This window comes from Alligator mississippiensis, chromosome 11 (assembly GCF_030867095.1).
Source record: "Alligator mississippiensis isolate rAllMis1 chromosome 11, rAllMis1, whole genome shotgun sequence".
Lineage (NCBI taxonomy): Eukaryota > Metazoa > Chordata > Crocodylia > Alligatoridae > Alligator > Alligator mississippiensis.
In genome coordinates, this window is record NC_081834.1 from 2,970,086 (window position 1) to 2,992,172 (window position 22,087).

Sequence of the window (22,087 nt, forward strand, 5' to 3'; positions counted from 1 at the left end):
CTAAGTAATGAAAATCAATATTTGCATCCAGAGAGTTGAAGGAAAATGCTGGAAAGTCGGCATCATGGCAGCCGAGGCACGCTCTAAGTATTTGAAATCTAGCAAATTAAGAGACGGTAGATTGGGGTTAATATACTGTACGTAGGTCAGCGTGATCTTGGCAACTAAGAAAGCAGGGCTCTCCCCCTCCAAGCTGCCAGTGCCCGGGGCCACGGCTGTCACCAGCAAGGGGGTTTCCAATTACCCGGCCCCTGGGCACCCAGCGCTACGTTTGCTCTGGACATGAAACGGGAGGAGTCTTGCAGAACAGGATTTTGTGTTGGGATTTTTGTGGTGGGATTTCATCCCGGGTAGATGCTGCTGTTTTTTTAAGGCTATGGACGAACTGCCATATCTATGGGTAAGACAGAGCACCAGTTATCCGATTACCAGGTAAATGGGACCGGTAACCCTCTGTCTGATCTTCCCGGAGGCTTGAGAGACTGCTACACGCGGTCCCAGGCGGCCGTCCAGCTGCATTGTTAGCGTACAGGTCTAACGATCGCTTCATTTGCAGAACGAGCACACCTTTGTACAAATCGCGTGCTCTCGTGCTTAATGCAACTTCCAGGGGTCCGTCGGGGGAAACGACCGCCATCCAGCAGTGCAGCGCCCGCCTTTCTGGGAGGCTGGGGAGACAGGGAGGCACGAGGGGAGAGCCAGGACGACAGGCAGCCCCAAAGCACCTAGCTAGCAGCAGGCACGTTTAGCATTAGGGTCGTCGCTTCAAGGATACCATCTCCTCAGGATGACATTTAAAAGCCATTAGGCGGATTGCTCACCAAACGTGGATTTGTGTCGACTTATCTGCAGTCGGGCGCGGACAGTCTCCCACGCGCGCGGTTCGAGTGACGCGTGAACCAGCCCGAACGCGCCTTAAGATAAAAACTTTTATTTTACAATTTTATAAAGCAGCTTTACATGAAGCACAAATGTTGATCCATTTACTTTGTATAGAAACATAATAGTACCTTTCCCTCTGCAAAAAATCATGTCTCGCGGTATAGAAAACTAACGTGTGCACATTGTGCTTAAACTGCAAAGTCTGTACAGCTTTACAAAGGACTACCCTTTAGAAGGGCATCCGGTAAACAATTTATTGCATATTTAACACATGGTGTATACCCCACATGTAAAACGTAGAAAACAATAATCAAAAAACCCAAAAGAATAAAGTACAATTACAAGGTGAATGAAAATAGCAGCTTTCAGTGAATGTCTTGCACAATGACCAAGAAAAACAGCACTGCCACACATCCAGAGTTGTGCTTGTGTGTCACTGGTTTGCATATACCCACGTGCACGGTGTTGGATGAAGTGTACACACACACACACACACACACACACACACACAGAAATCCTAACAAAAGGGTTATAACAGACCTTAGCCCCTAAGATCTTTGTCAGTTTTAAAGTGGAGGTACAGAAAGGGGTCGCTGCTATTTGGTGAATTCGGACAGACGAACGCTATTCGGCACTGGTGCCCGACAATTCCCTCCCCCGGCTCGACTCCTTTAAAAAAAATAACAACAACGAAGAGGGATCACACTTGAACTCTTGTAGGCTGGAGATGCACTCACACCTGGGTGTTCAATTTACACTCACGCACACGCACAGGGGACAGCGATGGCAACGGCGTTAAGGGTAGAAGGATGCATCTCCTGTTTCTCTGCTGACCGGTGCTAAATTATGCCTCCAAACAAGCCTATTTCGTCTGCTGCTGGGTGGGTTGAAGGCAGGGTATGAGACACAGAAAGATCCATGCCGCTAGGGTTCGGGTTTGTTTTTTCTGTCCGTCTTTTCCTAACAGGCTAGGAACTCGTGGCCGCTTTGCTAAGGCACCAATACTCGTCACAGAAGCAGTACTCTAATGTGCTCGTCCGATTCACCCAGCTGGAACTGGCCGTGCTGTCGAGGAAACGCAGGCAGGAGGACGTTTGCCTCGCTCCCAGATAATATCGGCCTTTGCAGAGGAAACAAGGGTTAGGGGGTTTATTTTTGATTGTTGGGGTTTTTTTGTTTTTGTTTTTTTTTTTAATTTGAGGAGAAAAACTCATCTTTTATGACTTTGGTATTGATAAGGGATTTTAGGTTTCAAAACACTTCTGCTGTGGCATCCGCTAGGCGATACGATCGCATTCTGCATTTGCAAAGATCACAGGAACCACCGCCCGGTTCCACGTCTTCGTGAGCAAATGGAAAAATTCAGTCAAGTCCACCTGCGTCCCGTCCTCGCGCCTGTCCTTGCCAGCAAACTAATGCCTGCTTTGTCTCTGAGAGCTGCTTGATTACTGAAGCCACTAATAACTTATACAATAGGATTAATGGCAATGTTTCAATAAATAAATGTACTTGGGGCTGGAAGGGACCTAAACAGATCATCAGGTCCGACCCCCTGCCCTGGGCAGGAACGTGTGCTGGGATCGTATCACCCCAGCCAAATATCTGTCTAGCCTCCTCTTGAAGACCCCCAAGAGCACCACCTCCCTGGGGAGCCCAGTCCAGATCCAGTTATTCCTAGTAACCCCCAGTGGCGCCCGGGGGAACAGACCCCCCCCATTCCCACTGGTCCCCCCTGGTGAGTTTGTAGATGGCCACCAGGTCCCCGCTCCACCTTCTCTTGCTGAGGCTGAACAGGTTCAGGTCCCGTCGCCTCTCCTCGTAGGGCCTGCCCTGCTGCCCCCGGATCATGCCGGTGGCCTCCTCTGGACCCTCTCCATGCTGCCCACATCCCTCCTGCAGTGCGGTGCCCAGAACTGGACACAGTACTCCAGCTGCGGCCTGACCAGTGTCGCATGGGGGGGAGGATCACCTCCTTGGCCCTGCTTGCAATGCATCTGTGGATGCACAAGGTGCGGTTGGCCTTCCTGACCGCGTCCCCACACTGTCAGCCCATGTTCATCCTGGAGTCAACAATGGCTCCAAGATCCCTTTTTGCCACCGTGTCGTTGAGAAGGGTGTCCCGCAGCCTATAGGTGTGAACCTGGTTCCTTCTCCCTAGATGCAGCACCTTGCACTTGTCTGCATTGAACTCCATCCTACTCTCATCTGCCCACCCGTGACCTGTCTCGATCTAGCTGGATGCTGTCCCTCCCCTCCAGCGTGCCCACCTCGCCCCACAACGTGGTGTCCTCAGCGAATTTGGACAGCGTGCATTGCACTCCCACATCCAGATCGCTGATGAAGATGTTGAAGAGCACGGGCCCGAGGACCGAGCCCTGCGGGACCCCACTGCTCACATCCCTCCAGGTCGAAAACGACCCGTCCACCACCACTCTCTGGGTGCGACCATCTAGGCAATTTGCCACCCATCTGACTGTGTAGGCATCGACGCCACAGTCACCTCGTTTTTTTAAGAAAATGTGGTTGGAAACCATGTCAAAGGCCTTCTTAAAGCCCAGGAAGACGACATCCACCCCGACATCCTCGTCCAGGGATTTTGTGACCTGATCATAAAAAGAAACCAGGTTTCTGCCCTCAATGAACCCGTGCTGGTTGCCCCTGAGCATTACCTGCCCTGCCGGGCCCGTGCAGATGTGCTCCTGGATGATTTTCTCAAAGGTTTGCTGATGTCAACATACGCTTAATCATACCGGAAAATCCCTGGAGCTTCGGGGGCTGAGATTCATAATGTGCCTGTACCAAAATATTGGCAGGTATTAATATGGCCTACAACCAAATTCCAGCTAGCTTACCATAATCAAATATTATTGGTCTAGTGACACGATCAATTGGTTTTTACTTCCTTGGGTTTTTCAGTAGGCAATCCACATGCTGAAAGACCATAAAGTCCAGCGAAAGGAGGTTATAAATACAAAAAGGAAATTCTGTGTTAATTCTGAAACCTGGACGGAGCGAACGTCTGGGTTCGGATGCGTTCGGTTATTGCACGGATACCCTCTCTCACTTGCCAGAACCACTAAGACGATTCAGACATAAAGAATAAGCTCAGGGCCGTAGGTGTCGTGAGTGTTTAAAGCATAGGCAAAGGTGGGGAGACAGACACAATCATTTTAGCGTACTACGTTCTTGATCGGCTTTTTAAAAAAGCATTTTAAAAACAAAATTGCCATAGGAAAAAAAAAATCACCGTTAAGTCCACTGAAATCAAGGCTCCTATGAGCTACTCAAAAATTAGCTCCTTAGCCCATGTTTAGGATGCCAACAGAAATCTCCCCCATGCACACAGAAGCCTCTTCAATGCAATTGGAAATACAGTACACAAGAGAGATTTCAGTGGCACGGCAGAAACGGCGACCAGCAAGCCTCAAACGTGATTGTAGCCTTGGCTTTATATAAAAAAAGGGGATGGTATGCTTGCAAAGTTTTGTGCAGTCAGCTAGTCCCACTTCGAGTTGTGCTTACGTAACACAAGTTAGGAGCCCGAATGCTGGCTAGGTGCGTTTTCGAATCGACACACCCCTAAAGAAACCGTACGTTGCGAGTACCTCGATATACAGAACCGTAAAACAAAGATTTGTGTATTTTCCCCCCCTTCGAGAAAAGAACCGGTATAAAAAACACCTTTAAAAAGATACACTGTCCACTACCCAGGCTACAAGTAAATACACAGTTACTGCATTACACCACGATTCGTTACTCTGTTGTCAACATATACACAGATTATTCCATTTCAAAGGAGGCCACATCCTAACTTTTCAGGCAAGTGCTGGACTTTAAGGACCTTTATGGCTTCTGTAAATTATCTTTTTTTTCCCCCCCTCCCCTACAAAAAGGAATTTTTCCGCCCCCCGAAACTCAGGAGTACAAATGGAGTTTGACACGGGCGAGTGATTTCATGGTGGGACGCTACGGACAGGTAAACGAGTTGAAGGAGATGCTAGCTTTGATCCAAATTCTCCTTACCGGATCGAAGCATTACCGCGCTGGAATGCAATCGTTTCACATCAGTTTTAAGGATCACTTCTTTGAAACAGCCCATCGCTTAGTACGCAACCTTTTACAACACACCCCGTTTCCCTTCGAGAAGTCCAGCGGCTCCCGCAGACAGCAGACGCGTGGTTTTGGTTGTCAGCTCTAGTTGTGCTTTGCCCTGCCGCCCTTCAGATAGCTCTTCCACCTCTTGACAAACTCTTTGAAAATCGGGGCCTCATCAATCGTGCTCAGCAGCTGGAGCTGGTTGATGTGGGTGGTGTGATAGTCCCATCGGGCCAGGTTGGGAGCCGTGCCGAGCATGAAATGGCGAAGGTCGTAGATCGTCCCTGAGCCAGTATCGTAGAGTGGAAGCATGGCTTTGAGGGACTCCATGCCCCGGTCGTACAGAAGTTTTGCCTCTTTCCCTAGTTTCTCCCCCGCCGTTTCTTTCAAGTCATACAGCCCGATTAACGAGTACATGAAACCGTTCAACACGAACGAGCTCGGCGAGGTCGGGTACTCTTCATACCAGTCGTGCTTCTTCATGAAGACGGCTTTCACGCCGTGCTGCTCAGACAGGAGCTTGTAAGGTGCTGTGGCCCGTAAAGCTGAATTGAGGAATGTGTGGTCTTTCGTTAACAGGTAAGCCCTGACTAACGTGGAGATGGCCTGCCCTTGGGCCATGGCAGAGTACCAGCCTGGGTCTAACGACCGAAACCCTTCCCCGAGCTTCCGCATCACCATGATGGGCCAGCCCCCCCTTTCATCCTGGTTCCTCACCAGCCAATCGCTGGCAGCAAAAAAAGCCGCCATGTGCGCCGTGGTCGCTATTGTGATGTTATCAATGAGGCCTTTTCCCTTTGCAATCAACCTGACCACCTTTTTCGGCATGATTTTTGTCTGCTTTACAGCTTTTGTGTTGGAGAGGCCCACTCCCTTCCGGAGGTCAGTGACCAGGTCTCTGGTGACGGTACTCCAACTAGTCCTCGGCCCGATGCCGTAGTAAATGTCCCTGTCCTTGAAAGCGATCAGCTGCATGTTTGAGACGTAGTGCACTGTGAAGAGCTGGTTCTTCTCGGTCGTTTCCAGAACCACTGATATGCTTCCGTTCGTCAGGAATTTGAGGTCAAAAGAAATAATGAAGTCCCTTGTGTTCCCCAGCTGCAGAGAGGCCCCTTCAGTATTTTCTGGAAGAAAAAGAAAAGCACCAGAAACAAAAGAAAATGTGTCAGGCATAAGAAGATCTTCCTGTTAAATGTCCTATTCATCTGCACCCCAGTGGTTGTACCGTATAATGAGGTCACCCGATAAAATCCAAAATACTTCAAGGGCATTTGATCAATAAACCTAAATTCCTATTTCCATTTTTACGTCAGTTCATCCTTGCCTGTTACTAAATTAAACATAAAACGATCCAATTAACGAGTCAAGGGTGACTCCTGTAACACCAAGGGAAATTTCTCCTGGCTAGCCGATGTGAACATCCTGCTGCATTCTCTCCAGGAGGTGCGGAGTCAAACCGGGGCCGAATCGCTTTATCAGCACCTTTGCTAGCTGATCAGTAGCTTGGCAGAAGGGCAGATGCCAGGATGGAGCTTCAGCCAAAGAGAAGATGGCATCAGAAACATGAAAGAATGGGAGAGGCTGTGATGGAAAAAGAGGTACTAGTTATATCATGAAACGTGTTTGGTAGTATCAACATAGCCAGAGCAGACATTAGCCACCCTTTCTAAAATAAATCCTATTCTGATCTCGGCTGGCATCCTAATAACATGATACGGACACCTTGTCCCAGGGGGTTACGACCAAAAAGACAGAAAGGCAGAAAGCAAAAGGCACCTACCGCTATAGGAATTGGCCATGAGAATGAGGTTTGATGCACATAAATTCAGTGTTTCATCGTAGTCTGGAATTACTTGCTCTTAGACTCGCAGTCAGATAAATCATATCAACTACCCTGTGCCTGAGATAATTAACCACCCACTTTTCTCTTCACTTGCCCAGACACAACCTTGTATCAGATCCCGTTGTTATCAGCTTAATTGTTTAGTGATTCCCAGCACATCAGCTCTAACTCTGCAAACCCACTGAAGGCAACGGGCGTTTGTGAAGGCAGAACTGAGGATCCAGCTTGATGACTAGCAGCGCACCAGAGACAACCTGGCTTCATATCCAGAAGCTCCTGAATTTGCAAGGAAATAACGTCACAGTTTCACACTGGAAGCAGAAACAGAAATGGGGAGAAACCGTGCAGTCACAGCAAGGCCGCGTTTACGCTGGCTTTTATAACAGACAACGGCAATTTTAGCAAAAGAGCTTGGTGAACCGAAAAAGAAACAGGTAGTTAGAAATCCACTGGGACTAAAACTGAAATCTATTAGCTGCATCTCTGCATCCTTGACAGCTCCAAGAGCAGGGAACTGATCGGTTTAGGGGGAAAATGAGCACAAAACAAGATGACTTCACATTTCAGTGTGTGCGTGTGTGAGCATTAAACATCTATAAGGGCAAAACTCCCGGTGCTTTCTGGTTTTCACATGTGCTAACAATTAAATAAGTTTTCAAAGCAACATGCCGCCGTGAAGCCCAGTGTTTCTTCACAGGCTGGCTTCCAAATAGTAAAATCTTAATCCCCCCAAACCAAGATGATCAAAGGAATAATTAGTTTGTTAGACTGCATGCAGATCCTATCATTCTGAAAGCACAGAGGGACGATAAACACTTAAAGGCAGTCGTTCTAAATTAATGGTTTTTCAAGGCATTAAAATTCTCATGCAAGAGGCAATTGTTTCTTTGCTCATGCTTCTTGATGTGCGAAATATCCCATAAATATTTCTAAGTGCAATAAATGAGTTGTGACCCCTATTCCTGAAAGTCCATAGGGCTTTTCCCATTTCCCCGACAAATCCATTACACTCGGCATTAGGACTGTTTTCACATTTTGCCTTGTAAGGCTTCATCCCACCTGTTCCTATTTTGATTAATAAATGCATTTTTTTAAATGCTCAAAAGGTCAAAGCTAAGCTCCTCCAAGGTCTCAAACTCAGCACCTAGAGAACACTACCTGTGTTTTGCTACACTAAATGCACTCTTTTGCAAGTGTGTAAGTGTACTAAATGCACTCTATTGCAAGTGTGTAGGTGTAACCCCAGGTAACCCGTCTGGATTTTACCAGCTAGATTGTACCACCTTCCCCCCAACCCCAAGCACCTCCTCACACCTACAGTCTCTCGTTCTCTTTGATCCTCACTGCCTGGCATTTGCATTTTCACAGACCTGTAGTATTTTGCATTATGGCTTCTATTCCACCCAGGAGAGCACACAAACACCAGACTCTCCCTATGCCTGAAGAAGGGTGTTTGTGCCCAAAAGCTTGCAAAGAACAATTTTTCTAACTATTTAGCTGGTCCAATAAAAGAGATCCCATCTACCCAAAGAACCTGGTCTGTCTGCCTACGTCCTTAGCCTAACACGGCTACAACCCAGCGGCTCTACTGTAGGCGACTACCGAAGTCGCAGCTGATACTTAGAGAATGCGGTGAAGTTTGGGCTTTTGTGAAAGCGCATTAGCTGACCGCCCCCGCTCCCATTTCTACTTATCCCAGCCCCGTTTGCTTCCCATCACACAAACAGGAAGTGGGCAGACAGAAAATTTTAAGAACCAAATAAAAAACCCCCCAAAGGTTGCCTATTATTTGCACTGCATTAAGTGCTCATAAATCCATTACTAAAGGGCATCTAAAATAAGGGGATGCGAAGTGTGGCCTTCAAGGTCTGAAGATTACTCTGCCATCAATAAAGGATGAGGGGAGAATACATAAGAGATCCTATAACCTTTCCTCTCCTTCTATTTATCTACTACAAAGACACAAGAGTGTTCTCAACAGTCTTTTCCTCGGAGACCCAGGCCCAAGGTGCTGACTAAAATTACTTCATTGTCTTTTTAAGTAATGGACTCATTAATTCTAATGGGTATTGATTAAGGCGGAAAATACATTATGTCCTTATTAATGAGGCTGTCTTCAGACAAGGGGAATCGTTGCATAAAATAATGAATTTTATCCATGGCTTATTTTGTTAAGTATGAAATGGAGTATGACAAAACGCCAGAGGAAGCAGCAGTACGTCTGAAAAGCACCAGGAGTGGAGTGGGACCTATGGGCGCGTCTACACGTGCATTAACGTGCTTTAGTTAGCGCACATTAAATCTAGTACCTCCATTGTGAGCTACTAGAAAATGGGCATTAACCTGTCTTAATGCACAGTAGTTAAAGAGCATGCTTTTTAAGTGACGTTTAATGCACATTAGCCTATTTTAATAAGCATTAATAGCACTGTTTTTAAAGTGATGCTTTAATGAACATTAAAATAAAGTAATGCGCATTAAAAAGCACATGTGTAGATGCACCCTATGGCTCTAGGGAGAGACGTATGCATTAGCTGGCCATGCTTCGGGACAAAGCCTTGGCTATAGCTGGAAGTAAACAGCACAGGCCTCTGGTTGGGCTGTTTATAGCCAGCCATTCCTGAAAATAGCAGAAAGGCTCTCCAAAGTCACTCCGGCTGCTCTCACCCCCAAAGGGCTGGCATGGGAGCTGGGGATCAGTTGGACAGAGGAAGCCTCACCAGCCTCTTTCTCCTGGGCGCCTCCTTTGCTGTGACAACAGAGACCCACTACAACCTCAGGGATCCTGCTATGCAGAGATGATGATCCAAGTTACCGGTGACTGATTAGAGACTCAAAGAAGACCGGATAGAGGACACAGACAGTCACACCAGACCCCAGGAGTAGGAGCAAGATAAATCTCCCTGAAAGCCCTCAGACCCAATTCCATCATCTTCCTGCGCACAAGCTTTACTGAACCGGACAGCTGCTCTATTCTGTAACCTACAGATCCCATCTATTAAAGATCCCCCTCACCCAGAAACAACCAAAAGAGGTGTGTGCCAACCATAACTCGCTCGCAGACTAGCCCTGGCTACACAAAATCGACAGCGTTGTGCTGTGGCCACGAGAGCATTCCACGGCTGAGCATGGCCTCCTCTTGTCAGCCTGAAAGAGGCCTGGACCGATGGGCTAACTATGGCAGAAAGACCTTGTATAGCAAGTGTCAGCCCAAATATCTACATCTAGCAAAAAGTTTCTGACTGCGGGGGCTGCTAAAGGAAGGGCCACATAGGTAAAGCTCTACAAAAGATTTCATGAGACCATGTTGGCATTAAAATGCTTAGAAAAATCACTGAGGCAAGTGCTGTTTTATACTCCTGAACCCATTCTGAAGTTTTCTGCCTCTGACAGGCATGGCAGCCCAAAGAGGTGGCTCCTCCAATTGCTTGTGTAGCACCATCTCTTCCATAATACAGCTACGCTGCATTTGCGAGTTAAAAGTCAGAAAAAACTAAGCTGGAAGTTAGAAGGAAAGAAAAAATGAAGAGGCTGAGAGAAAGGAGTAGATGTTTCGTGGATGGGAACCGGATATACACCTCTGTACTTGATCCGTGAAGTCGCGTCTTCCCTGGGAACCTCCCTGCAAATTAACAAGTTTATCCGCTAGGACTCTACAGCAACCCACCTGGAGCGACGAACTGCTTCACGTTCGTGAACCGGGATTTATCGGACACCGTTGCAACAGAACAGCCTTTTGGGACAGTCCAGTCAGTAGGCCTGCTGCTTTTGTCCTTGTCTTCGGCTGTTTCGTACACCTCTATGTGAGGAGGTTTCTCCGTCAGGTTTTTACTGTAGTGACTCAAGCCATACTGTGCAATCTGGATTGGGTAGAAATAGCCTTGAGGCCCCCACTGTGTAGATAACGGCACACCTGTAGACATGGGGGCGGGAACCACAAATAATTTTGTAAGATCACGTAAAAAGCAGTTTAAAACTCCCCAATCCCCCCCTACCCATGCAAATACTGGTAAATAGTATTTATAACCTCCCATCATTAGTTCACAGGCCCACACAAAGAAGCCCTGTTCAAAGAGGTGACTTTCTCCTTATTATACCGTCTGCAGTTACTAAAAAGCTGCTGTCAAAACGGACCAGATGCGAAAGGCAGAATGAAGTCCTCGTGTTGTACCACGCAGGCAGGCAGGCAGGCAGGCAGCTGCTAGCTGAAACGCCACGCTTGTCCATAGATATCGCATGCTTGCATGGATTTTCCCCTTCTACTTCGGAGACCATTAAATCCCAAAGGACGCCACGTTCTGCAGAATCCCCCCAATATAATATAAATCGTTGGCAATTTACAGCTCTGTCCTCGTTATTCCTAGAATCTGGCTCAAGTTAATTGATGCGGAACCTACAATTTTACTCGACACCTACACACCTTCACTAATTACGACAGCTCTCCAGCTACAACCCTATTACAAGTAGTTATTGAAATAATGCCAATACAGTCACGTGGCGGCTCCGCTCTGCTATTAGCAGAACCTACGAGTGCTCCTCGCTCCAAGTTTCGTAGGTTTGGCATGATGTATAGTTAAAGAAATGGCAACCTAGACTCTAGCCTAAGTCTCTCCTCTCAATCTGGCTGCTCCTAGGGTTTTTCTGAAGAAGCTGCCTTGTCCCAGAGCCCAGAAATGAAGGCTCCCTTTGTTTTATCCAACTGCCTCTGACTCGGTGCCTTTATTAATATCCATTCAGATGTGCAACGATACCATCCCGTTCACAGCCCTGGCAACCAGTATGACAGATATAACACTGCATCACTGACAATGTGGGCACGAACACAGGGAAGGAGGCTATTATTTATATACAAAGAGGTGAGCATAAAAGCACATGCCTCTTTGAACCAATTAGTCTCCAAGATGTGACCCTGCCCTACCTTCTGCCTATTTAGCTAAAATAGCTTGGTGAGCTAGAAGAAGAACGGAAGTCCACGAGCAGCACACGGCAGTTAAGCTTTGGATAAAGGTTTCTTCAAATCAGGCTCCTTTTCAACTAAAACAATTCCCCGGCCTTTCAACGGAAACTTAAAAGCCGAATCTCCCGCGGAAAGGAAAGCTAGGATTCCTGCCCCACAAACCTTTGAATGGGGACAAAGAGCAAAGCAAATTGAAAGTGAAAAATAAATACTGTGGCATTCGCATCATTTCCCCCTTTGGAAGCGGCAAGCGCAGAAGCCAGCGGTGCCTGAAACCTGGCGTAATGAAAAGATTAGTTAAACTAAATTAAAGATGATACATTTTCATATATTTCTGCGCTCCCTGTTACTAATAATAAGTGTTCTTGATAGCGACTTGATGGACTACTACTGCTTGAAGAGTAAAAGCATCAAGGGAAATATTTAAGTACTGTGTATTATCTCAACTGCTGGAAGCTAGCTTGCTTATTAATGCTAAGTGTTCCCCGTTAAGGGTGCGTGCATTGGGATCGGAAGACGCACAAAATGAAAATCTGCTATAAAAGCCTTATTTGTAGCTGTTAATGTACGGAGATGACATGATTAAATTCTCCAGGTCACGGGACATGAGGCAACATATTAACCTTGTAGGAGAGAGACAAGGTAAAACATAGCAGCTCCTCTTTCTCACGTCTAAGTGACAATAAAAGCCTTTGAACAAAATGATGCAGAATAACAATGCAAAGTCTTCCCCGCTGGCTGTAACTCATTCTCCTATCAAATTTGTTTGCCAGACACCTGTCATTTTATTCCCCCGCCTGCGTCGAGGCTCGGGCATCACCTCCCACAGGGACAGCTCTAAAGGGCGAGCTGCTAACACCAAATCTGTAGGTAAACGATGCTCGGCAATTTGGTTCGATTCAGTCCCCACCAGGTTGTGCCCGAAATACCCGTCAGCAAAATGTGTTGCACATTTGCCTGCAGCCTACATGTTTTGCGCACCAAGGAGTCGCGGGACGGTGGGGGGCTGCATCGTTTTGTAGAGTGCATCTTACTTGAATGAAATGTGTTAGAATAAAGTGTCGAGGGCGCCGCACAGTGACCAGCAGCAGGTATCTCCAGGCACTCACTATATTTAACATGCCAAGCAGACAGTGTTTTAAAGTCACAATAAGGGGGTAATCATTGATGGAGAGGGATAGAATGACCTAGATAGAAAGCACCTATCTAGATGAATGGAAAAATCTGGCTGGGATGATGTGGTTGGGGCTGGTCCTGCGCAGAGCAGGGGTTGGACTAGATGTGACCTCCTGAGGTCCCTTCCACCCTTGTTGTCTATGAAGCTATTTTTGTGATATCTTTGATCGGATGCACGGTATAGTTGGGAAGTGCTAATGGACAAGCGTTGGGTCATCAGGCGCTCTTGCTCTCCCAGCTTTACAACTGGTCCATAAAAATAAAATCACAAAAAAGCCTTTCCTCATGGCATTTGCTGGACCATCACGTCTACAACGACATCCCAGCCCTACTATCTAGATTACTTATTCTCAAACAGGGTGCCAAGAGACCCCCCCAAGGTGTGCCACAGGGTGCCACACAATGTTAGCACTGTTCGGTGTGCAAACACAATTCACAAGAGAAACTCCGATTTCAAATAGGAATCCACGCTATTAACCACGTTCTGCCCTGCTGTGGGCTTTTGAGTTCTTTGCAACAGAAGAATTGCTCTACTATTTTTCTGTAGTCAAAAAAAGAAGGAAAAAAAAGATTGAAAGCTCAGAGCCGGCTTTTTCCAAGGAGAGCCTCGAGTCTAAAAACAGTCGAGAACCACAGGTCTAGATAAACACAGCCAACACCAAAGCAATTGGCTGAAGTTTCCCAAAGCTACTTAATGTAATATAAGAAATAGGGAGAACATTTTCATCTCATGAGAACAGTCGCCAGCATTGAGAAACACAGCATTTGTGCTGAACGGTATCTAGTCTCCAAGGCTGTCAGCAGATGCTGTCCATGGAGCAGGATCAGCCACTCCACTGGGCGACAAAGGTGTTTCTTGCTGTCCCGAGCTGGGACGTGGAAGTGTGACATTCATGGCCAGGGAATCCCTGGCAGGAAGATTATGGGGGCAGGCCTCTACAAGCAGGGACATCTAGGCACTTTAAAGGTCCTTCCTGGGGTGTGCGGGACTGGACTCCTGTCTGGGGCAGCAGGAGAGCACGGGTAGCTCTGGGCTGCCCACGCTCTCCCATCATAAAGCAAACACACACCCACTGTGAAAACGTGGCACAAAGGTTTACCACCTACTGTTGTAGCCACAATTTTGGACATTTATGGTGCAATGAGGAGACAAGTGTCTGTTTGCTTGGGCTTTGTCCTGACATACAAAATGTTTATGGTGGCACGAAGGCAATGCCTGTTTCTAGGCTAGTTGCAGCTTTGAGGCAGCCATGACACGTAGAACTGGCCCTGTCTGCGGTACAGGAGAGTCGGTTAGAAGGCCTTTTTAAATGCCTGGCCTAATTCAGAGCTAGGTCACCTTGGGACGCAGTTCAAATGGAACCAATAATAGCATTGCACAAGTCCCTTTTTTTACCACTCGCATGCATAGTTTGAGATTAACTGCATCTCTCTCTCCCCGACTATTTTACTGAAATAGGACGGTGATGCTCCTCTCCGTTAAAGGCAAGGTCCAGTAAATGCTGAAACAAACAGTAAACTGAGTGTTTAAAAGCAGATGCAGGGAATCGGATGTGGCAGTTAAGCTCAAGAAAGCAAAACAAATCAATAATCTCGAAAGAATCTTTTAAGATTTCTAAAGCCCGCTGCTGGTAGAGATGTGTTGCAACAGAGCAGTTTATATATTTTTCCAAATGTATGCTCGAGATTAAAACTATTGAGATATTGATGGAAAAGGTGCAATAGAAATATTCACTCAGCTGATAACGGTGTTCTTTGGCATGTGACCTGAAGGACAACAGTATTTGTGATTAATTCAGACACCGTGCATTCACTCCCGGGCATTTTTTCCATATGAATAATCCTATTTTGTGCAGGGGCTTAGAAGCGACCAGATAACAGAAGTAAAAAGCTGATGCTAACGTACAGTGGAATATCACTAATGACTATGAAATACGTGTGCATGTGTGCGCACACACACACACACACGTGATGTTTCAGGGGTGCAGTTAATGGCTTGCAAACCGGTAATTTTCCCCTTAAATTAAAAATCCATCATCCTATCAATGCATTTCGTTTCCCTGAAACAGTTTAGTTTTTGTCTACAATATGCCAAAGAGTGCCAATCGATTTTACAGTAAATTTTGTAAAAGTAATGCGTTCTTGGTACTACAAGACGGCACTAGAGCGCTTGTTCATACAAGTCATGGGCTGCGTGGATTCACCAAGTACAAAGCAGAAGGGTCCTACACTTAGCTTTTCATTTTCCTCACGGTCTTACGTGACAAAGCTTTAAAATGGTTTAAATAATCCCATCTTTAACTCAAGCAATTCATCCGCCCTCAGGAATTACAATGGCTCTGATACCCCAATTGGCTCAAAGCGCATGCTGGGCCCAGTTAAATCTGCATGCATTCAATCCGGCACTATTTGCTCGTGGTGCACAGTATTCATCTTTTTGCTATAAAAAGGCTTTCCAAAGTGGGAGGTTAAATCGTTCCGTTAACTCGCACACGTATGAATGAAAACAAATAAGGTCTTATCTTGTTAAACGCAGTGTGACTGCTGAATAGAGAATACTCCTGAATAGACAGTTCCGCCTCATGCTATCGCACAGATGACCCAAAATGCTCTCTGGTGCTTTGTGCCTCTGCCCTGAGATTATAACCTGTCTCCACAGGGCTGTGCAGTGAAGCACGAGAGGACCTTCTGGTGCTTCCAACCAGCTGCATTAGAGACGCACGAAGGAAGCTGGAAGGACAGCACAACGCTAGCTTGAGGCTTGCATTGGTGACACCCCGACTGAGACTTCGGGAAGCCAGAGACCTCTCAAGAGCTGCCGTTGCAGAACAAAAATAAGCCTCGCATCTCTAATGACGACAGCCAACTTTAAGGGGCATTTCAGCTGTAATAAAGCGGGTCAGACTGACCTTCAACGCCGCTGATGCACTTCACTCTGTCGCGCACTTCCACGTTGTAGCCCTCGAAGGACATGAACACGCCGTCGGGGTGGTAGGGGGCTCTCTGGGTGTACACTTTGGAGTAGCTATGGGAGAATTCAAACCGGTCATACCCATCATACTGAGCAACCTTCCCGTAGACCTCAAAGTACTTCTCCACCCAACTGAAGGGCAGGAAGACCTCGCTGCCCTCTCGCCTCCCTTTTATCGTATGCTCGTCGTTGATCAGACAGTCTATTTCCTCGTATTTCAGTCCCAAAACTTTGTTCCCGTTGCTGTTGAAGCCGCCCACGATAGGCGGGGCTTTCTGCTGCTCCTGCGGCGATGCCTCCTCGCTCTGCTGCTTCACGAGGCTGTTCACATAGTTGTTACTCTCCGAAGCGGCCGCTCGTTTCTCCAAGCTGTCCACGCGGAAGCCGCTGTTGAGACTCCGGGGGAACTGAGCCGCTTTATCGCTGGAGCATTTGTTCCACAGCAGCACCGTGACAAGCGTGAAGAGAGTGCAGATCACGATCAAAGTCTTATAGTTGACCCGAGCTGCCAGGCAACGCATATTCACATCATACCTGCAAAAAACAAGACGGGAGAGGTTTTCAAGTACAAGTGGGGAGCAAGTCCACCGGGAACCAACAGGTCTTTGCTTTTACACGAGTGGCACGTGGTCGGCTGGGCAGCGGGAGAGCTCGTCGTTCCTGTCTTATTAAACACCAAGTTAAATTCCCACCAGAGCCCTACGGATTTGGACTACGATGCCCTGGACGAGTCACGAATGATTAAAAAGTGCAGACAATTGTAAACACGCATACAGACAGAATCGCAATGGACTTGGCAGCTGATAATTAGCCTGTTTAAAGGTCCTGACCAATGCCCTGCATAGCACTGGTCAAACCAGCCGACACTCATTAAGCATTGGATACATTTTTTAGCTCAGTAAAACAAAAGGATTAACCATTCTTTTTTGTAGGATTATCTTCTGGGTTAGATACAAGTTCATGTACAAGCGCAAAGAAACCTCTGATTATTTCACTCCCTTATCCTCATGTAATTCTTGTATACAAGTGCTCTGAATTTTTGTAGAAAGAAATTACACACAAAGTATTTATCTATAGAAACACACAATTTTCATCCAGCAAGCCAGAGTGGATAACATTCGCATGCAATTTGTAATTCAATTTTTTCCTTCATTAGAAATGCTAAAACCTATTCTTCACTGTGTCTCGATATGTCAAGCAAAAACCAAGCTTACAAAAAAACCTAAATACTGATAATTAGCTGCTATGGATAGTTGATCATTACCAACTCCTTCGGAGTGCCACACTTAACCAAACAGACCTCAGGTCTAAGGTTAAGACGTAGACCTAGATATTAGACAGTATGTCTAATGTCCATGTCTAACGTCTAGCAATCTCTAGACATGTTTCATAGTTGGTCGGGTCGGAAGGGACCTGAGCAGATCATCAAGTCCGACCCCTGCCATGGCAGGTAAAAGTACTGGGGTCAAACGACCCCGGCAAGGTGATCATCTAGCCTCCTAGTGAAGACCCCCAGGTCATGCTGGCACCAGTGATGGGTGGCAGGATTGGCCAGTTTTTGATGCCTGGGGCCTGATAGGGTGGGCTGGGTCCTTGCTTGTGGGAGGGCAGGTTCCAAGGCCACCTCTCCAAAAGGAGTACTTCCAGGGCCAAGGGGAGGGACTTCCGGTGGCAAACGTCAGGGGTAAGGGGGCGGGACTTCTGGTCCCAAGAGGGCAACCAGCAGGTGGGGCAACTGAAGGGGTGGGGCTACCCTTGCGGCCCTTTACAGCTCACCAAAACTCATCAAGCGGCCCTTCGCCCAAAATAATTGCCCGCCCATGTCATAGGGCCTGCCCTGCTGCCCCTTGACCATGTGGGTGGCCTCCTCTGGACCCTCTCCAGGCTGTCCACATCCCTCCTGAAGTGCGGCGACCAGAAGTGGACACAGTACTCCAGCTGCGGCCTGACCAGTGTCACGTAGAGGGTGGGGATCACCTCCTTGGACCTGCTCGAGATGCATCTGTGGATGCACGACAAGGTGCGGTTGGCCTTCCTGACCGCGTCCCCACACTGTCAGCCCATGTTCATTTTGGCATCAGTAATGACCCCAAGATCCTTTTTGCCTCTGCACTGGTGAGAAGGGAGTTCCCCAGCCTGTAGGTGTGCTGCTGGGTCTTCCTCCCCAGGTGCAGCACCTTGCACTTGTCAGTGTTGAAACCCATCCTATTCTCATCCGCCCACCCCGTAACCTGTCTAGGTCTGATTGCAGCCTGTCCCTCCCTTCTAGCGTGCCTACTTCTCCCCACATCTTAGTGTCTTCAGCAAATTTGAACAGGGAGCTTTCTACCCCCTCGTCCAAGTCGCTGATGAAGATGTTGAACAGCGCGGGTCCGAGGACCGAGCCTTGGGGGACCCCACTGCCCACAGCCCTCCAGGTCGAAAATGACCCGTCCACCACTGCTCTCTGGGTGCGGCCCTCCAGCCAGTTAGCGACCCATCTGACTGTGCAGGTGTCAACGCCACAGTCCCCAAGTTTTTTAATGAGAATGGGGCGGGAGACAGCGTCGAAGGCCTTCCTGAAGTCCAGAAAGACTACATCCACTGCGACACCTGCGTCCAAGGATGTTGTGACCTGGTCACAGAAGGCCACCAGGTTGGTCTGACAGGACCTGCCTCTAATGAACCCGTGTTGGTTGTCCCTGAGCATAACCTCCCCTGCCGGCCCCTCGCGGACATGCGCCAGGATAACTCTCTCAAAAAGCTTCCCCAGGACCAAGGTAAGACTAACTGGCCTGTAGTTTCCTGGGTCCTCCTTCCTCCCTTTTTTGAAAATGGGAACCACATTGGCCCTTTTCCAGGCCTCTGGCACCTCACCAGAGCACCACGAGTGCTCGTAAAGGCGTGCCAGGGGTCCCGCAATGACCTCTGCTAATTCCCTCAGCACCTTGGGGTGGAGATCATCAGGACCTGCTGGTTTAAATACGTCCAGTCCCTCTAGAAGTTCCCTGACTAGATGCTTACTGACCCGAGGCCTGGGTGCACCTCCCCCAGGGCCTGAGGGGGTCCCGGTGGGTGGGCTGGTCCAGTCCCTGCTCGGGAAAACGGAGGCAAAGAAATTGTTAAATAGGTTAGCTTGGTCATCTGGTGCGACGACCAGATTTCCTAGCATGTCTTGCGTAGGCCCCACATTACCCAGTACCTTCTTTTTGCCCCCTCTGTATTTAAAAAAGGACTTCTTGTTGTCCTTGATCCAGGTCGCCAGTCCCATCTCCACCTTGGCCTTCCTGACCGCCCCCCTGCAGCTCTGAGCACCCGAGGTGTAGTCCTCCCTGGTGGAATTTAAAGCACACCGTACGAGGTCAGCCAGCCTGGAAGAGAAGACACGCTTGCCTTTAGGAGAGAGGTGAAGCCCCTCCCACCCGAGCATGCCTCTAATGTCTATTAGACAGTATATCTAATGTCCATGTCTAATGTCTAGACACAAGACAACAGACATGTCTAAGTCTATGTCCAGTGTCTATTAGACATAGACAGGGAGAACGGCAGGGCAGTGCCGTGCACTACCACACTGGAGGAAAAAGTACTTTTTTTTTTTGGATCCAACTACACTGCAACCTCTAGCAGGCAGAGGCAAGAACGTGGGATGAAGACCCTTCCATTACTCTCTAGCAAGCTCTCAAACCAAGGCACGTGTCTTGATGGTGGCACCTAGGAGATGCAAGAAACTTGGGAGGTAAGCTACAACGGAGGGCTTTTATTTGGTAGGGTTAGAAAGGCAGGCCTGGTGGTGAGCTAGAAGTACCAAAGGCAGTAGGATGCTGAAGGAAACCCCCAAGTGACCTTCCTCTATTGAAGTCCTAATGAGATTTAAACTGTGCCGATCAGTAATTCGCCCCAGCAATTTAGGGTACAAACAGAAGAGCATGTCGCTGAAATGATGATGTGCTGCATAAACAGGACGAGCCAGAAACAGCAGTGATCCAAGAGCAATATTTTTCTGAATAAAATGTGGTAAATCTAGCAATAAAACACTCACCGGTTACCAGCTAGAGCAGCAAAGGAGCACTAATGACTGTAATTCACTCCATGGCACGCAGACAGGGAAGGCAAACACAAAGACGCTCCATCAGATACAGTCAAGTGCAGCAAAATGAGTCATTTTTAACCGCGTGCCCTCCCCCCAGAAGCTTTTCAAGGGAACAGGCCAACTACTGTTCTGAGCTTTAAAATGGTAAAAAGTTAAGAAGTCATTGATACACATAAAGGCACCTTCAAATCCTAAGCAACAAGAACATTAGCTCCAACTTGGATTGCTTTGTTGCCGTTTATTATAGACAAGCAAATATTAAAAACCAGTGTTATAAAATATATATATTAAAAAAAAAAAAAAGATTTGGCATTTCTGAACCAATCTGGCACTGCCGCTAATTTACACATACGTTAAATACCCCAAGTCAGGTATTTATGCAAAGCTGTTGCTGCTCATTTTAAACAGTTATTTTAATCATGTGCTTTCTCCAAAACACAAAGCAAAAGTTTGAGGAACAAACCATACTTTACAGCCTTTAGACATCTACAATAAAAGCAGCAAGCTGATTTTTAGCAAGCATGCATGCAAGTGCAAGCCACTGGGGTTTTCTCCAGGAGGAAAGTTGATCGTGCCGGATGGGCTATTAAAGTTTCTGCACCTCAAATCCATTTGGTTTAAAAAAAAAAAAAAAAATCATAATGGGAACAAGCAAGCAAGCTGGTGGCTGTGGGATTCACGTTGCTTCTCACCAGGCTCGGTCCACGCCAACAAGGGAAGGGATGCCAGATGATTTTAGTTAGAGGCCTCTACAGGAAAGGGCAAATTGGGAAAACGCAAGAATGCCCCAAGGGACAGGAGGGAGACTCGCACTGTAGTGCTTTAGGGCTCAGGTTTCTTACCCAGAGTTTCCCCGAGAAGAAGGTAGGGACCGAGATGAAAAGGCTTCTAGCAACAGAAGTCCTTCTGCTCAGATTTTTCTGACATCAGATTTCCCATCCGCAACACTCCCAAGCCCTGCATCAGTTGGTGCAAAAACCAGGATACAGATTTCAGTTATCGAAGCATAGTTGTCCCTCCTTCTATTCAAGAACGAGACCCTTCAAACATCCAAATGACCGCAAAAACGTTTGTTCATTTTCTAAAACTGCAAATCACGTGCCACTGAAACACTGCATTTTTAATTTGATGCTTGGATTTCTTTTCACCAAAGGCAATTCTCAGTCACTGGTAGCTACAGCGTAAAATTTTGGATTTTTTTTTTTTTTTTTTAATCCCAGCATCTTTTCCCCCTTGAAACTGCTTTTGAGCCGATGCCAATCACTGTTGATTTAAGAGGGGAAATAGAAAATGTACCGACTTGACCTGGTGGGTGAAGTGCAGAGCTGAGGTTTGCTGGGTTTTTTAAATTTTTTCTTTAAAAGCCTCTCTCCTTCAAGACTTGTCTTCACCTTGCTACTGAACGCTGCTCCTTCTTCCAGCTGTTTTCCATTTCTTGGAAGCTACAGCGAGTTTGAAAGCGCTCAGATGAAAGGCTTTTACATGGCCTCAGAGCTGCTCTCTTGCAATATTCGCTCTGGGGGTGGGACAGCTGTTGCTCCACGCGCAAGCAGGAGCAAGCAAAATAGATGGGGAAAAGCAAGAATTGAGCAAAGGACACGGCAGACGACCTGATCTGTGGCACGGCCCCTATCACCCAAAGTCATAAATATGTATTGTGCTGTCTGAAATGCTACCGAGAGCGACAAAGGGTAAAAACTCATGGGCTGGCATAGCAAAGAACCCACAGCACAAGCCATCCACAACATAAAAAGCTGATCACAGTTGTAAAGAAATACCCATAACTAGCCAGATATCAGGACTGAAGGCCGCCATACACGTACAAAAAAATTAATCTGACGGTCAGGTTAAAAATGCAATTGTAATCAAGTTATTACGATGGCCAGTGGATTCCTAAATTCATTTAGAAAAGAAGTGGATGAAATGCTAATTGGATTCTGTAACTCTTCGCGTACTGCTGTATACGCAGCATTTGGGGCAGCTATGAGAAATAACCTTAAAAACCAGCACTGTATTACCCCAGATGTTCTTCGAAGCACAGCTCAGGATGTTAAATTTCACATTCAAGTAACGGTACGGTATGTGCACCGCTGG

At 47.2% G+C, this 22,087-nt stretch overlaps 1 protein-coding gene across 6 annotated transcripts in view; it reads right to left on the reverse strand.

Annotated features, from left to right (window-relative positions):
• Positions 1-915: 915 nt before the first annotated feature.
• The window catches only part of GLCE (glucuronic acid epimerase), a 106,074-nt gene continuing 84,902 nt past the window's right edge, over positions 916-22,087 (reverse strand). For all 6 annotated transcript variants that reach the window (XM_059714521.1, XM_014595258.3, XM_014595257.3 and 3 more), the window contains 3 exons: positions 15,863-16,458; positions 10,488-10,733; positions 916-6,101 (listed from right to left, as the gene is read on the reverse strand). In XM_059714521.1, the coding sequence (XP_059570504.1) occupies positions 5,077-6,101; positions 10,488-10,733; positions 15,863-16,445 (1,854 nt within the window). In that variant the 5' untranslated portion in view covers positions 16,446-16,458 and the 3' untranslated portion in view covers positions 916-5,076. The remainder of the gene's footprint in view (positions 6,102-10,487; positions 10,734-15,862; positions 16,459-22,087) is intronic.